Here is a 15,955-nt window from a genome sequence, read left to right on the forward strand (position 1 = left end):
CCGCGGCCCAGTAGTGGGCGACACGGTCTGCGAGGTCGGACTCACAAGATGCTGGAGGCCATAGTGGGCCAGAGTGCTCGCCACTCACTGACCTGTCGGAGAAGAGGCGCACTTTCCCAAAAAGGGGAACTGGGGTGGTCCAGGCCAAGCCTTCAGAGGTTCAATCGGTGGTTTCAAAACAAAACAAAACAAAACAAACCCCAAGGCTCCAGATCTAAGGTGCCCTAGGTTCAGGCCTGGGCAGCAGGTCTTTCGGTTTTCTCCCTCAGTGGGTTTCAGCCTCCGAGCTAAATGAAAATGCGGTTCCAGGCATCCCGATTTGGACCCGTCTCGACCCGGGCACACGGAACTTTCTAGGTTGTGGCTAGAACTGAGCTGCTGAGGGGTGCTGTGGGCAAAGTGGGAGGGGTCCAGGCTAGTAGCCTCCACAGGGGACTGGGTTCCCTCGAAGGTTCGCGTACCTCCTCGCGCGCTGCAAGCTGCAGCCAGACACCCGCGAAGTTCCGGGACTCCCTGCACCCGCCAGGTCTGCCCCCTCCCTGACTCGGTAGTCGGGAGCCGGTCCCGCCGCGGGCGCCGCTACTACTGCTGCCGCAGCCCAGGCACTAGGCTGCAGCAGGGCGCGGGAAAGGGCACTTTGGCGCGGAGTGAGAACCGAGGGGAAATGTGGCAGCGCGAAGCCTGGTGGCGACACTCCCTCCTCCGCCCCCGGCTACAACCCCCACCCCCTCTTCCCCGTCGCTTAACACCCTCCAGCCCCCACCTGATCCTTCCCGCGAGGAATGCGCGGGACCCTCGCCGTGGGCACGCGCCCACCTGAACCCCCTCTTAGCTCCTATCGCCGTGGGAGGGGTGGCATTTGGGGAGGGGGATGGCGGCCGCAGTCTCCTGGCGGCTCTAGAGGGGGCACCGGTTTCAATTGGAGAAAATGGGCGGGGGCAGGGAAGGGCAGACCTTGCGGACATGGAAACGGGGAGGGGGCGCGTGGTTCCTCTCCAGTCCCCAGGACCAGCATGCCTGGCAGAATCCGGAGCTGGGGGAGTAGGGCTCCGGGAAAGTTTATCGGGAAAAAGCCTGGCACCTTGGGGGCTGGGAGGCTGGAGAAACTGAAGCCACAGACCAGGTGCCCCGCAACCCCGGGCAGGGATGTCTGTCTCCCAGGCCCCCACACCGGCCGCATCCGGCCAAGTTGTGGCTGGGGCTGGGGTAGCAATGGAGGTGAGAACGTGGCTGAGGGTGGGGTGGGAGACGGAGGCAGGGATGAGAATGAGAGGAGGCAATTGGGAGGGTGGGAGATTCGGGCAGGGATAGGGGCGGGGGAAGGGACTAGGACCCGGTCGAGGATGGGTGGGCTCGAGGCTCGGGTGGGGCGCGTGGTGACCGCTGGCTCCTCGGCACGGCTGGACTCACCCGCGGCTGCGGAGACGCTGAGCAGCCCCCAGCCCAGCAGCAGCAGCAGAGGCGGCGGCGTTGGTGACGGTGGGCGGCCCCAGCGGCTCCCGGCGCCCAGCATGAGCGCCGAAATCCCGGCTTCGCCGCTAGCCCTCCCCGCCGGGCAGCCGCAGCGCCCCAGCTCCCGTCCCCGCGAGCGCGGCATGGCGCGGCCGGCAGCGCCAAGGGAGAGGCTCCGCTCGCCGCCGAGGAGAAAGGAGGTCAGGAGAGCTCTGGAGCTTTTTTCTGCTCGGAAAAAATCCCGGTACGCGGGAGCCCTGAGCTTCTGCGGCTGGAATGAACCAAGTGTCCGCCCGGCCGGGGAGAGGCGCGCTGCGCTCTCGGAAATGACTCGCTCCAATCCCGCTTCGCGGGGTTCGCGCCGGGGGGCGGGGGGGGGGTGAATTATCCCCGGATTAATCACTCCGGAGCAGCTTCTCCGCGGCTCCAAATGCTGGGGGTGGAGGCGCAGCTAAGGAAAAAATATTGGGGGGCGGGGGTTCCTCTTCAGCGCCACCTCCACCTCCAGATAAACCACAAATTACATCTAAAGGGTTGTTTATCCCTGTTTGTTTTACAATTGACCAGTTTCTTTTAAGTTCAGTTCTCCCGTTTTCATTTATAAAATCACCCATAAATATACCCCCCTCTCCACACATACACACACATACACACACACACAGAGTGACAGACATACGCACTAACACACACACAGGCACATACACGCCTCTTCCACGTTTGGAAATTGGCATCCTGTCTGGGAAAAGGTAACCAAAAAAGGACGCGGTTCCCCAAGTCGTGGCTCTTACAAGCTGATCTTGGGTGGTGGCTTTGAACTTGCAATCTGGGGCCAGGGGTGACGCTTAGGAGCTTCATTCACAATAGCCTCCTACCCCATCCCAGGAGAGGGACCTGGTGTGTAGACAGAGGCAGGGTTAAGAATTGGAGGGCGGTGGAGCGGGTCTGGGGTCTGGGGGATCCTTCATTTGACCCAGTGCGGTCCCACTCCTACCCTAAGACAAAAATCTCAGGATGACGGAGACGGTGCCTGTATGCACGGGAGTTGGGGGTGGGGAGTGAGGTTGGTGGAAGGACCGTGAAAGAGTTACTTGTACAATTTATCCCCAAATTTTAATAATCGGACCCTGCTTCTTCCTCTTCCCCTCCTCCCAGCCAAGGCCCCAAACCAGGAGAGTTCCTCCCAAGGGCGTGAACCGCTCCCCACCTCTCCCCAGTAACAGCAGCCTACTGGCCCAGGGGCTCAGCCTCGGTCCCCACCCCATCCCCCACCCGACTCGGTCGCCGTCTCTGTCTCGTCTACTCCAGGCTTCTCCGCCAGGCACGATGGCTCCTTCGCTGTCTACGCCAAACTCTTCGGCAAGAGGGAAGGGACGCTTCGTGGGAGGAGGCTGGAGGAAACTGGGAGGGGCAAGGCCGGGAGAGGAGGCCCCTGCTGGTGCGTGCAGTGGAAAGGCGTTGTGCGCCCCCATCCCCTTTGCCAACGCACCTCAGAGGAGCTGTGCTTGGGGCTTAGGGAGCAGTGCGTTTTGTCCAAAACTGAGCGTTGGCATCTGTGTGGCCAAGGGGGCAGTGGCCGACGGGCGGAGGAGCCCAACATTTTCTGGGGAAGGGTGTGGAGAAGGACTATAGGGATGGCGACCCAGGCTGGGGGAGGTTAGCGACCCAGGTTGGCCCGCTGTCACCGTAGCCAGGAATTTCCATCCGACGAAGGGTATGAAGAGGGGATGTGGAATTGACGATCCGAATTGGGGGACTGAGGCGGGGCTGGAGGAGTGGAGGCTTGTCCCTACTCCCCATGAAAAACTTGCTCCCCAGATCCACACTTTCGCAGCCTCTTAGATGCCACTCTTCCTCCCTCCCCCCTACCCCAAGTTGTTCCGGTTTCTCTGCATGAGCTCATCCCACAGCTGGGGAGCCAGCCCGGTGGCCCTAGGCGGGCGAACCTTCTCAGAATTGCGGGCCAGTCCCCACCCCCAACACGCTTGCTTGCCCGCCCCTCCCGATGCCGCTTCGCTGGGTGCCAAGAACCAACCGAAGCAGCCAGAACTCCTCAGTGAAAGGCCTGCTTTATGTCCCTGGGGCAGCGGGGAGGGGGCTTCTCCCTTCCCATTGTTCAGAGCCAGCCCCCTGAAAGAGAGGGCTCAGCCTTCCCACCAGCCCTGGAGAGGAGGAAGGGACTGACTATTCTGGGAGTGAGTGGTGGTGGAAGCCTTGGGAGCCGTTAGCTGGGCTTGCCTGGGGGTGGGCTCCTGGCTTCTAAGCTCTGACTTTCCCCCTCTCTTGGAGGCGGGGTTCTCCTCCAGAGAAAGAAACTGGCAGAGATGCCCAGGCCTCCTGTGCGACCCACAGCTGGGCAGAAGAAAGTCTGGGCTGCTCTATAAATCTGGGGCTGCAGGCCAATGGGCTTTCTCTTACCCCCTTCTCAGTTCCAGAACTTTGCTCTGTGGCTGCAATGGGCAGATGAGATTTACCCCCAAAACCTTCCCGGGCAAAAGGAGTGTTTGTCATCCTTCTCCCTGGGGGCTGTGGAGGGCAGGGGCACTTTTTTAAATCCCTGTAAAAGGCCCAGTTACTCACATCCTCCGCCATTCCTACTCTCTGATCTATTTGGGTCCACATGCATTTACTGAGCACCTCCTGTGCTAGGGGCCCTGAGCAAGGCTGTGCTGTGGGCCATGCAGAGATGCACAGTGTGTGGTCCTGCTTTGGGAGGATGCAGGCCAGAGGTGGAAACCCACATGTAACTGATACTGTCAGACAGCGATAATCACCATGACTGAAGAACCAGCATGCTACAGAGAGGCATGTCAAGACAGCGAGCTTCTCTTGGACTTGGGGGATCAGAAGGCTAATTTAAGGAGGAAAGTAGGATTTGGGCTGGAACCTGAGACAGGGATAAAGACCTTAACAAGGTGAAGATGCATTTACTCAACAAATATGTATTGAGCATCATTATGTGTCCGAGTGCTGTGCTAGACAATGAATATACACCTAGTGAACAGTCCCTCACTTGATGAAGGCAGGAAATATGTACAAAAATATACATAAAGTTACTACAAAAGGAAAGTTTATGGTGTTAGGAGAAGCAATACAGGGACATGCTTTAAAGAGATGGTCTGGGAAGACTGGCAACGGTGGAAGATGGGATCTAAAATTAAGCAAGGTGCTCAGGAGGCTGAAGCCAGAGGATCATTTGCGCCCACGTGTTCAAGGCTGCAGTGAGCCGTGATCCCACCATTGCACTCCAACCTGGGATCTAAAATTAAGCAAGGTGCTTAGGAGGCTGAAGTCAGAGGATCATTTAAGCCCAGGCATTCAAGGCTGCAGTGAGCTGTGATCCCACCTCTGCACTCCAACCTGGGAGACAGAGTCTGACTCTGTCTATAAATAAATAAATAAATGTAATAATAGAATTAAGCAAGGCAGCTATGCAAAGTTGGGGAAAGGGCTTTTGATATAGTGAGCACAGGCAAGGCTGTAAAAAGGGAAGGGGGCCAGGAGGAGGATGGAAGATGGGGAGTGGGGCAGGTCACATAGGGTCTATTAGGGAATGGTGAGAAGTTTGCATTTTATTCTTAGCCACTGAGAAATAGAAGGCGTATTAATTTGCTAGGGCTGCTGCCACAACAAAGTACCATAGACTGTGTGGCTTAAACAACAGGAATGTATCACCTCACAGTTCTGGAGGTTGGAAGTCCAAGATCAAGGCAGCAACACGGTTGGCTCTCTCTGAGGCTTCTCTCTCTGGCTTGTAGATGGCTGCCTTCATCTCCCTGTGTCCTCACATGTGTTTCCACTGTACATATCTGTGTCCAAACTTCTTCTAATAAGGACACCAGTCATACTGGATTAGAACCCATCCTAATGGCCTCATTTTAACTTAATTGACTTTTTAAAGACTAACTCCAAATAAGGTCACATCCTGAAGTACTAGGGTTAGGATTCCAACTTATGAATTTGGGTGGGGGGCACACAATTCAACCTGTAACAGGAGATGATTTTTCAGAGACAGGGAGGAGAGAGAACAGATGCTTGACAGAAAACATATGCAAATATATATCTGTTTACATCTATTTTCTGTGTACAGCATGGCTTCTTTAGTGAAAACTAGACAGCTCTGAATACGAAAGGTAGGTTTTACATTTCTGGGAAAGAGAAGTTAAGTGATGTGGCCTGACATATACTCTAGCTTCTCTGTGAAGAAAGTACAAGAAGGGAAGGGGTACCACTTGGAAGACTACTACAACAGTCTGAGTCAGGAAACACGGGAGCAAAGGCAGACATGGGGACCCTAGAAACATTTGCAGGGCAATAGAGAGACAGGAGTCAAAGACATACCAGCTCACCCCCATCCAGCCTAGGAGAGCGTGAGTCTCAGCCTAGCCCCCAGTGCTGGCTCCCTGCCTGTCCCTCCCATTCTCCCTATGAGCAACAGGCAGCCGTGGGTTGAGGTGTCTTTACAATATCACATTGCAAAAAAGCCCAGTGCAGTCTAGTGACTAGCCAAGATAAGCCTAATATCCAGATAGCATCAGGGTTTGATTTAGAAAGAATACAAGGCCTGATGCTTTGGAGAACTCGGCCTCATTTAGGGAGGAGCTGTAGACTTGATGCCCCAAAATTGTCATTCCGACCCAGGAAAAGATCAAAAAGCCTTCTGAAGCCAAGGGAGAGAGTAAGCAAGCAAATGGGAGACTCTAGCAATGTGAGGGCAGAGGTAGTGGACAAGGGGAAGGCCAAAATGAAGAGAAGGGCTACTGGACAAAGATGAGCTCAGAGGAAAAGTTTAGGATCCCAACTGGGCATGATTTTAAAATCACGAGCATGACTAGGCCAACGTGAGTAACTCCCAAGGGCGAGGCGATCACCGTAGAGGTGGCAGGGATCTGCCGCCCAAGGAGTGGTGACAGAGGAGCTTCATGAGGAAAAAGCCTAGACCACACCAAGATGAGATCAGGAGAGGGAAGTGAAGAGGGGCTCACAGCCTAGGCCATTCCTCTAGTGCTACAACATTCTGACATTCTTGGAGAAAATTCTTCATTTGTGAAATAAGGAAAAAAGAGCTCATGCCAGTGACAAAACAGAGGTCAACACTTTCCTCTGCAGGCCAAAGGCCATAAGCCACAGGAAAGGAGCTCCAGGCTGTCATCTCTACTTGAAGCTCCTCCAGTCAGCGATGCTAGTGTGCCTACATGTCTTTACTCATGCTGCTTTCTCTGCCGACAATACAATTTCCTATCGCATCTAAGTCCTAATCATCACTCAACTCAAGCGTCACCTCCCCCAGGTAGCCTTTTCTAAATCCCCTCCAACTTACATCCTCTGCTGGGTTAGCTGGCCCTTTTAGCATGGACAACTAGCTGAATATCAAACATTTCTGCTTTCTCTTCCACAGTATGAAGCAGGTTCTCAACTGAGGGCAAGCCCCCCAACCACTACTCCCAGGGACATTTGGCAATATCTGCAGACATTTTTAGTTGTCATAACTGGAGAGTACTACTGGCTTTTATGAGCTAGAGGCCAGGGATGCTACTAAACATCCTACAATGCAGCAGACAGCCTCTCTCTGCCCCAAAGAATTCTTCAGCCAAAACAGTTAATAGTGCTGACTTGTCACTGAGAAGTAGCTGCCCAGCTGGGACAATCTTTCCCAGTGCTCTTTACAGCTGGATGCAGTCTTGAGACAGGGATCTGGTCAAAGGAATGTGAGCAGGAGTGATGTGTGTCGCTTCAAGGCTTACCCCATAAAATCTTCCCAGGGTAACTTCACCATCTGCTGGCTGGATACAGAGCATTTGGGTCCCTGAGGACAGCAGAGCCACCGATGGAACAATTGTGGGTCTCCAAATCAACATGTCGAGGAAAGTCAGCCACCAACCAGGAACACCCACACTGTAACATTATAAAAGAAAAGATCTTTAGCAGTGTTAAGTCATTGAAATATTGAAGCTTGCTGCAGCAGCTAGCAATACTCTTATACAGGCCTCCTTGCTTTTTTTGCATAGTATCCTGTGTAGTCATTTGATTACTCTTCACTTACTCTTTTATTCATTTGTTCATGCCACACTGAGCTGCATGTCAGAGTCTGTGCTAGGTGCTGAGGAAACAAATATAAAGAAGAATAAGACATTCCCATGTCCCTGTCCTCTGGGGGTTGATAGTTTACTGAAAAGAGAGTTAAACAGCAAAGCATGATTGATTACTCCAGAAGAGATATAGCATGTGATAAAAAGAAGGGCTCCTAGCTCAGCCTACAAGAAGGGGCAGATGAAAAGCAGCACTTTCTAGAAAGAAAGCACAGAGTGGGCCAGTACAGGGATGGATGGTGGAAATAGGTTAGAAATTTTCACAGGGTGGAAATAGGCCTCTGTTCTGACTCAACAGTCTTTCTATAACTGCCAGCTTTCTTATTTTTCCCTGCTGGTGGATGGGCAACTCCTAGGATGGAAACCTCTTTTCTCCTGAGACCCAGAGCCTGTATTGTGTCTGGCATTCTCTCTCCTCAGATGTCTCAAAGGAGTCTCACCCCACCTGCTCCTCCACAGCCTGCCTAGACCTCGGCTCACCCACTTATAGTTCTCCACCACAGCATGCCTCTCTGCTCAGCTCCCCAGTTCAGGAAACAGTTTCCACATCCACCCAGATCCTGAGCCAGAAACCTATTTATCCTGGATTCCCATCTTGCCCAGTCCCCACATCTAAACTGTCACTGAGCCCTCTAGCTTCTGCCTCCTAGACACCTCCCAGATTCTAACCAGAGTACACAATGGCTGGGTTTCAAGTTACTTACAACAACTGAATAACTGGTGCCCATTTCTGCTCTTGCCCTATTCAATGCATCTTCCTCTCTGCCACCAGCTATCTTTTCACAATACTCACCCGATTTTACAGTTCCACTGTCTTCCCCAGATTTTCCCCCATAGCCTACAAAGTAAAATCCAAGCTCCCTGCTAGACCCTCCCTAGAAGAGCCTCCATCATCGGTCCCTGCTAGCCCCTCTAGCCTCAGATGTCCTTACTCCCAAATCCCAAGCTCCAGCCATTTTGGCATCCTTGAACTCCTGCAATGAGCCATGCTTTCTCTACCCCTTCCCCTGAGTCCTTCTGTGTTTTGTTCTCTCTGCCTAGAAAGCTCCCCTCCTCCTACTGTGTCTGGCCTTCTCCTATTTGCCGTTCAAAATTCAGTCCAGGTGACAGTTCTTACAAGCAATATTTGTCAGTGCCATTCAGAGTGCCTGGTACATAGTGGACATTCAGGGAATTTTTGCTGGGTGGGTAGATGGATAGATGGATGGATGGATGGTTAAGTAGGTGCTCAGTAATGTTTGTGGAATGGACCCAAAGGTATCTCTTCTAGACTTCATTATTTGAGTTCCTTAAAGAAATGCCTCCACTGAGTTACAATTTAATGTTATGCTGTCTTCAGAGAACCCTGATGTGAGAAACTGATGAACTTAACAGCATTTCTGTCTTTTATGAAAACAGAATTGCATATATTGCCCACTATGTCACTCAGTGTCCTTTGTACAAGGACTCATGATAAATTCATGCTTGGGGTTATTTCCTGGAAACATTTTGTCTCTGCAGATGAAGATGTGTATTTTCTGCTGTCAGAAAATAAAAACTCTGCCACCTGACGTGTTTCCATTTTTGCTTTAGCTGACAAATAAGGATACCCAATTTTATTGCCTTATTACCTCCATGTGGTCTGACCAATTCAGGTACCTGAAAGTAGCAACTGTTTCTGCTTTCTTTAGATGGAGTCGGTCCTTCCTTTATTCTTTGATGCTATAGTTTGTACTTTTTAATCTGAAAGCTGCCTCAGATCATCTCAGCAGTAAGGTAGAAGTCTTAAGTGACTGCATTTTAGTGACCAATGTCCTTGCATGGAAGTTATGGAAGGAAGGGCAGAATACAGAGCTTCTAGCTGAAGGGTTTTCCATAAAGGGCCTCACCAGGAATCCTTGGCTCATTACTGGGGTCTGGCAGAAAGACCAAAGCAGGAAGAAAGCCAGCCGAATTCTGACTTCGTTGCTACCTTACTGGAGCACAGCTGCTGCCACCATATTCTTTTCTTCTGTCATCTATGACCTTCCTTTTTCCTAACTTTAGGTGGAGATGTCATAGGCTGCCATTTTTACGTTACTAGGCTGTCAATAATCATAGCTAGTGATCATGATAATTATACATTTCTTTTTATTGAGAGTTTATCCTAAGCCAGGCACTCTGTTGAGAACTTCACGTGCATTTCCATATTTAAACCTTCTCTCTACCCAAACTTATTGTTTTTACCACTTTGCTGATGAAGAATGTCAGAGAAGTTAAGCATATACAAAGCTGCCTTTATCAAGCAGTAGAACAGGAATTCAAATTCAAGTGTGTCAGCTGCCACCACCGGAGCTCTTAACTGCCTCCTCTCCTGTGGGCAAGGAATGAGATAATAATAAGGGATAAACCCTCAAGAAATGGCAGAGATCACTGACGGTGTTGCCAGGAGAGAGAAGCTACAGATTCACAGCTTTGCTTTCAGAATACTCAAGGTACCTTTTCGAAATCCTAGAAATGGCCAGCTGCTCTGCAGCCCTGTCCTGTTGCTGAGACAACACGAGGGGAAGGCCCATTTCTATGAATGGCAGCAACTTCCTCTTCCCTTCACTCTTATGGTTAATTCTCCCAAGATATTTGCCTGGGATATCCCTAGCATGGATCCTGCCTCTGGGCATTTTGACCCATTGAGCATTATTCACATGGGAATGGGTGTTCCTCTGGGTTTTAGGGACCTACAAAAACGTTTGAGTCCTAAACATTTGATGATTAGTCCCACAATCCAAAGAAAACTGCCACATGGAAATCAGTAAATATTTAATTAAATGCAGAGTATAACATTATGTCAACTTCATTAACTGTTGAATTTAGTAGTCATAAAAATTTCATTGCATTTGGTAACAATTTGTAGGTTGGAGTTTTCTCTTTGCGCAACATTTCTCAAGTGGGCACTAAGATTGGTGAGAAATCACAGCCCATCACAAATTAAATAAATTACTCATGGCCAAAAACTTTCAAAAGCAAAATGGCAAAAATCCTTTCAATTTTCTTCTATAGCCAAAAAGTTATTTTTATGGTGAGAGGTGGGTGTGTTTAAAATATGTTAGATGAAGAACCTAAAAGGACCTACAAGAGTAAGCAGGCTCAGGGGCTAGGACAATTGTAAAAGAGCTTAGGTCATTTCCACCTTTCTGAGTCTTCCAGCCTAGCCATGTTTGTGTCAGAGATGAAAGCCAAGTGAGGAGAAGCTTTGACTGGGTGGGAGATAAGGAGAATTGCCTTCTCCTTAGGCCTTCCTGGTTCCACAGAGGAAAGTTAAGAATCCTAGAATTCTAAATAATGATAGCCATCATTCATTGGATACATGCTTTAACCAAACTATTTAAAAGCACTTTAAATGTATTATTTCAATTGTTATAAAACAAGTCCATGAAGTCAGTATTTTTTTATCTGTATTTCACAGATGAACAAACTGAGACATTGAGGTTAAACCAACCTGCCAAAGGTAATGTAGGTAGTCAGGAGGAATTCAAGAAGTTTTCCAAGCTAAAAATAATTCACAGATGAAATGGTGTCCATGACCATTAAATGCTTCACTTCAAACTCTAAAAAAGACAGACCAAGCTCATCTTCTTCACTACTTATCTTCAGCACCTCAAACAGTGCTGGGCATAGATACATGTGTTGGAGGAACATAACTCCATGTTGGATGGAATCAGTTTATACCACACTGCTGTGTACCAGGCATTTATGGAATGTTTTGCCCCTGCCTCCTTCACTAGGTGATTCTATCTAGGGTAGACATTTTTTCATCATCTCTAATCCCTGTGTCCTGCACAATTTTAACCCATGATGGGTGTTCAAAAATGAACAAAGTCTGGAAAGACATAAGTGATTCTGTGAGTCCATTTCTCCATCACAGAACAGCTTCCCCAGTACCACAAAATTCTCCCCCTACACAAAACACAAAAGCTGCTATTCAGAAACTCCAAAGGCATGCTTTTCAGTGTAATTAACAAGCAAATTATTGTATAACACTATCTGCCAGTTGTTGTTCAAAGGACTTTCCATGTGTTAAGCAATTATTTAGTAAAAGAACATCTACAGTAATTCTACGAAGCAAGTATTCTTTATTATCATCGCATTTTAAAGATTAGGAAATCAAGTGTTATGGGCTGAATTGTATGCTGCAATTCTAAACCCAAATACCTCAGAATATAACTGTATTTGGAGATCAGTTCTTAAAAGAGGTAATTAAGATTTTTTTTTAAAAAGCCATTAGGGTGTGTCCTAATCTAATATGACTGGTGTTCTTTAAAGAAGAGATTAGGATAGGGACTCATATAGAGGGAAGACCATGTGAGGACATAGAGAGAAGACAGTTAAGTACAAGCCAAGGAGAGAAACTTCAGAATGAAGTTTCAGAATGAAACTAACCATGCCAACACCTTGATCTTGGCCTTCCAGCCTCTAGAATGGCAAGGAAATAAAATTCTGTTGTTTAAGCCACACAGTCTGTGGACTTCATTATGGCAGCCCTACCAAACTAATAAACCAAGACACAGAGTCACTTGCCTAAGGCTACATTGCCAGAAAACATGAACTCAGAATCTGAACCCAGGGACTCTGGTTCTCGAGTGTATGTATTTCATGATAATGGAAACACTCTCTGTGTTGTCCAATATGGCAGCCAGTAGCCACATGTGGCTACTGAGCATATAATATATGGCTCATGCAAATGAGGAGCTGAAATTTTCATTTAATTTACATTAAAGTAAAATTAAAATTAAAACAACCCCATGTGGCTAGTGGCTACCATATGGACATAGCTTTATACTATTTCTAAATACATCACTTAAGATTTTTGCAGAATTTTCTAGAAATCTCATCTGTGCACTCTAAAAACATGCTCTATCTTTGTTTCCTATCCCTGCTGTATTTGATTTTTTTGCAGTCCTTTCTGATTTAGCCCCTGTTGCCTGGTCTCCTTTGAGGGAGTAAGGGAACAGGAAGAGTGAGTGAGCTGGCTAACTTTCCAGAATCCCGGGGCGGGGGCAGTGCAGGGTCGTTGGCGTTCTGCTCTAAGCTTAGGTGTTAGCCAACCAAATGCCAAGCAGCACAAACACTGAGTGACATTTTCAGAACTATTAATATTTCATCAGAAATGATCACTTTTCCTTTAAATACACTAGTTTAAAAGGTTTTCTACATTCTTAACTATAATTTTATTCGGTCTAGGCCCTCGGAATTTTCCCCAAAGGAACATATCTTCAATTTTGTAATGAAAATCAAAGGGGAATGAAGCTCGGATTTCAAAATTTAGAGTCAACATTTCCAGGAACTCAGCCCCTCTGTAAAGAGCAAGGTTGTATATTGGGCACTTACTGTATACCAGGCACTTTACATACAGTATACCATTAATTCATCCAACACACATTTCTTGAGTGCCTACTGTGTGCTAGAAACGTGATCTTCATAATTATTAACACCATTTTACAGAAAAGGAATCCTTCTCATCCTTCAGCCTGGACCAACATGGAATGTTGCATCCCCTCTTCTCCCCAGTGTCTCACTTTGATATTAGGTGGGTGCAAAAGTAATTGCGGTTTTTGCCATCACTTGCAATGGCAAAAACAATTACTTTTGCACCAACCTAATAGTTATTTTCCATCAGAGCCCCATTACCTCTGTAATTATTGCTGCTTTACTTGCTTGGCTAGTTTGCATCGATCTCTCCTCACTAGTAGACAGGCTAGTGAGAGCAGGGACCATGCCAGTTTTGCCCACCCTTAGGCTTCTTCAGTGCCCAGCAACTCATCAGGCACAGAGCAGGGGTTGTATCAGCACTGGGGGAAATGATGAATGAGGATGGGAGAGGGTCACAGTTGTTAGGCTCACTTAGCTGGAATGTGAATGTCAGGATTCAACCCAGCCCTGCATTTATAGACTGCCATCTTACTCAATTTATGTCCATTCTTCTTTCTTCCTTCTCCACCCTCTTGCTCTTCCTCTTCTGGGGAATTACTGGAGAAACAACCCGGATTCCTGGGGCCAGAGAGCCTCCCCCAGCGGAGGTACTGTGTCAGTGCCCAGCTGAATGAAGCTGCTTCCATGAGGGAAGGGGCCTTGTTGATCAGCAGACATCTGACTTAGTTAGCCCTTCTCCCTGAACCTCGAACCTCCTAACCCTGCTCCCACCCACCTACTGAAACTCTTCAGTGGTCAAGGGCTAGATCAGGCCTAGAGTGCTGGGGTCTGAGTCTCAGCTTCCCACTTCTTAGTGGGCCTTGGACACAATCCTTTACAACTGAAATTTGCTTTCCTCACATGTAGAACGATAATAAAAAGTACTACTAATTTCATGAGCTTTAATAGGGTTGAATGTGAGCTCAGCGCTTGGCACAGTAAAATGGCAGTTAGGATTAAAATCAGGCTGTCGAGGATGCCGTGGGGCGGGGGAGACCCCAGGCAGGAGCTGAGGTTTGTGTGGAGCGCCGACGTGGGGCGGCGACGCGTTTGGCTTTGACTTTGGATCCTCGGAAGAGCCCTGGGGTCCTTTGGGCCCCACCCGCACCCACCCTACCGGCGGGTCTTGGGCTCCGAACCCAGAGCGCCCCGCGCACCGAGCCGTTGCGTTTGCGTTTGAAACCCACAGAAAGAATTCCGCCGCTCGACGGCGAAGGTGTGGGAACCACTGGCAAGCAAATTGGTGGGAGCCGCCGAGCCCGGCCTGCCCGGCCTAGTCAGCCCGCTCTTAAGTCGCCGGTCCCTTCCGGTTGCCCACCTCGCAGCGCAGCGCTGCCGGGACAGGGGTCTGCTGTGGGCCGGGGCCAGAGGGCTGTGGGCCCATCCACACACGCCTCACCTCCTCTTTCCGGGGGCGGCAGAGCAGCAGCGGGAGAACGGGGGCAGGAGGGGTAGGTCGACAGAAAAGCGGGAACTGGGCCAGGGGCGAAGGGGAGGTGGACCCGGCAGTTGGCGCTCTCTCTACGCGGGGTTCCCTGGGAACGCCCAGGCGAGCGTCTCCTGCGGGGCCCGCCCCGCCCCGCCCCGCCCCGCCCCCAGAGTGCCTAGCGTGGTCCCAGGCCCGCACCAAGCCCTCTGCGGCGCTTAGCTGGCAAGCATGGGCTGAGCCCAGGCGACGCAAGGTGTCACGGCGGCGTCGCAAGGGGGCAGTGCCAGGGACTGTGGGGAGAGCCAGCCTCCTCCTCCAGCTGTTCCCAGATGTCAGTCTGCCCGCCCAGGAGCCTGGTTCCTGATCTCCGGGGCGTTCCACGGTTCCTAAGCTACTGGTTTTTGTTGACTTTTAAATATTTTCTTCTGAGGGAGAGGGGGAGGGGGGCAAAAGTCAGGGTAGAGCAAGTAAAAACAAATCAAAATAAGCCCCCCTCCCCAAAAGAAAGCTGTCCTCCACCCACCCCTCCCACACAAATCAAAGGCCTCTGAACCTAACCACCTTGCTGGAGCAACAGCCAGACAGAACTGACCCACTTCTGCCAAGTGCCATCCTCCTCTCCCTGTCTGGTGAATGAGGGGTGGTGGTGGATGTCTTCTAGCCCTGGGTGGACAGACGGGCTTCCAGAAAGGGAGAAGGATGGCCAGTGGGAATGGGCTTCTTTCATCCTCGGCCCTGGTGGCCAAGCGCCCCTGCGCCCTGGGCCCATTCCCCAGATACATCTGGATCCACCAGGACACACCCCAAGACAGCCTAGACAAGACTTGCCATGAAATCTGGAAGAGAGTTCAAGGCCTGCCTGAGGCCTCACAGCCCTGGACCTCCATGGAGCAGCTCTCTGTCCCCATGGCTGGAACTCTAGGAGACCATGAGCTCAGCTTCCAAGAAGAGTAAGTACCCCCCTACTCTGTTGGCAGCAAGAGAGAAGGGAGGAGATGATGTCTGACTTTCTGAGGGAATGTTCTGGCCCAGCATTGAGGCTGGTGAAACCCTAAAGGCTGTATATTGCCCTCTCCATGGTCCTTTGTTCAAGCTTTGTAGAAGAGCTGACCAAGATTCTGCAGTTACCTGGGCGAAGAGCCAGGTTAGGGCTATATTCCAGGCTGCCTCTTCACCAGCCCACTGATCAGAGTTTCTCATCCTAAAGGCATGTGAATCTGAGGTTCTTGAAAAACCACCCTAGACAAGGCTAAGGGTTATATGGCTCATGGCTTTCCCCAGAAGCAGCTAGGAGATCCTTCCCCTCTCCCACCTAAAGGCAAGGCATTCACATGGATGAGTCTGATGGTTTTAAATCACATCTGGAATTCCCTAATACAGGGAGCAGCTGTCCCATTCAGCCTCCACAGAAGCTATTGCAAGAGCACACATCAAAATATTTACTGGGAAGGCACTGACATATTCAGAGGACATAATAGAAAATTAAAGTGCGAGAAGATGGCTGTAAATAGCCTGTTTCCTGGATGGGAAATCCTGTGTCTGGGAAACACAGAGCTAAGTGTTT

General features: G+C 49.9%; 2 protein-coding genes across 15 annotated transcripts in view; one reads left to right on the plus strand and one right to left on the minus strand.

The window, feature by feature from the left end:
* The window catches only part of CSMD2 (CUB and Sushi multiple domains 2), a 637,686-nt gene extending 623,187 nt beyond the window's left edge, over nt 1-14,499 (minus strand). For 13 of the 14 annotated variants that reach the window (XM_078331136.1, XM_078331130.1, XM_078331129.1 and 10 more), the window contains exon 1: nt 1,411-1,730. In XM_078331136.1, the coding sequence (XP_078187262.1) occupies nt 1,411-1,597 (187 nt within the window). In that variant the 5' untranslated portion in view covers nt 1,598-1,730. Of the gene's footprint in view, nt 1-1,410; nt 1,731-7,193; nt 7,345-14,361 lie in introns of those variants that run through there. The other variant, XM_078331131.1, reaches the window with a different exon arrangement.
* The window catches only part of C7H1orf94 (chromosome 7 C1orf94 homolog), a 46,914-nt gene continuing 45,106 nt past the window's right edge, over nt 14,148-15,955 (plus strand). Inside the window, exon 1 of the mRNA XM_035252968.3 lies at nt 14,148-15,341. Coding sequence (XP_035108859.1) covers nt 15,025-15,341 — 317 coding nt within the window. The 5' untranslated portion in view covers nt 14,148-15,024. The remainder of the gene's footprint in view (nt 15,342-15,955) is intronic.

This window comes from Callithrix jacchus, chromosome 7 (genome assembly GCF_049354715.1).
Source record: "Callithrix jacchus isolate 240 chromosome 7, calJac240_pri, whole genome shotgun sequence".
Classification (NCBI taxonomy): Eukaryota; Metazoa; Chordata; class Mammalia; order Primates; family Cebidae; genus Callithrix; species Callithrix jacchus.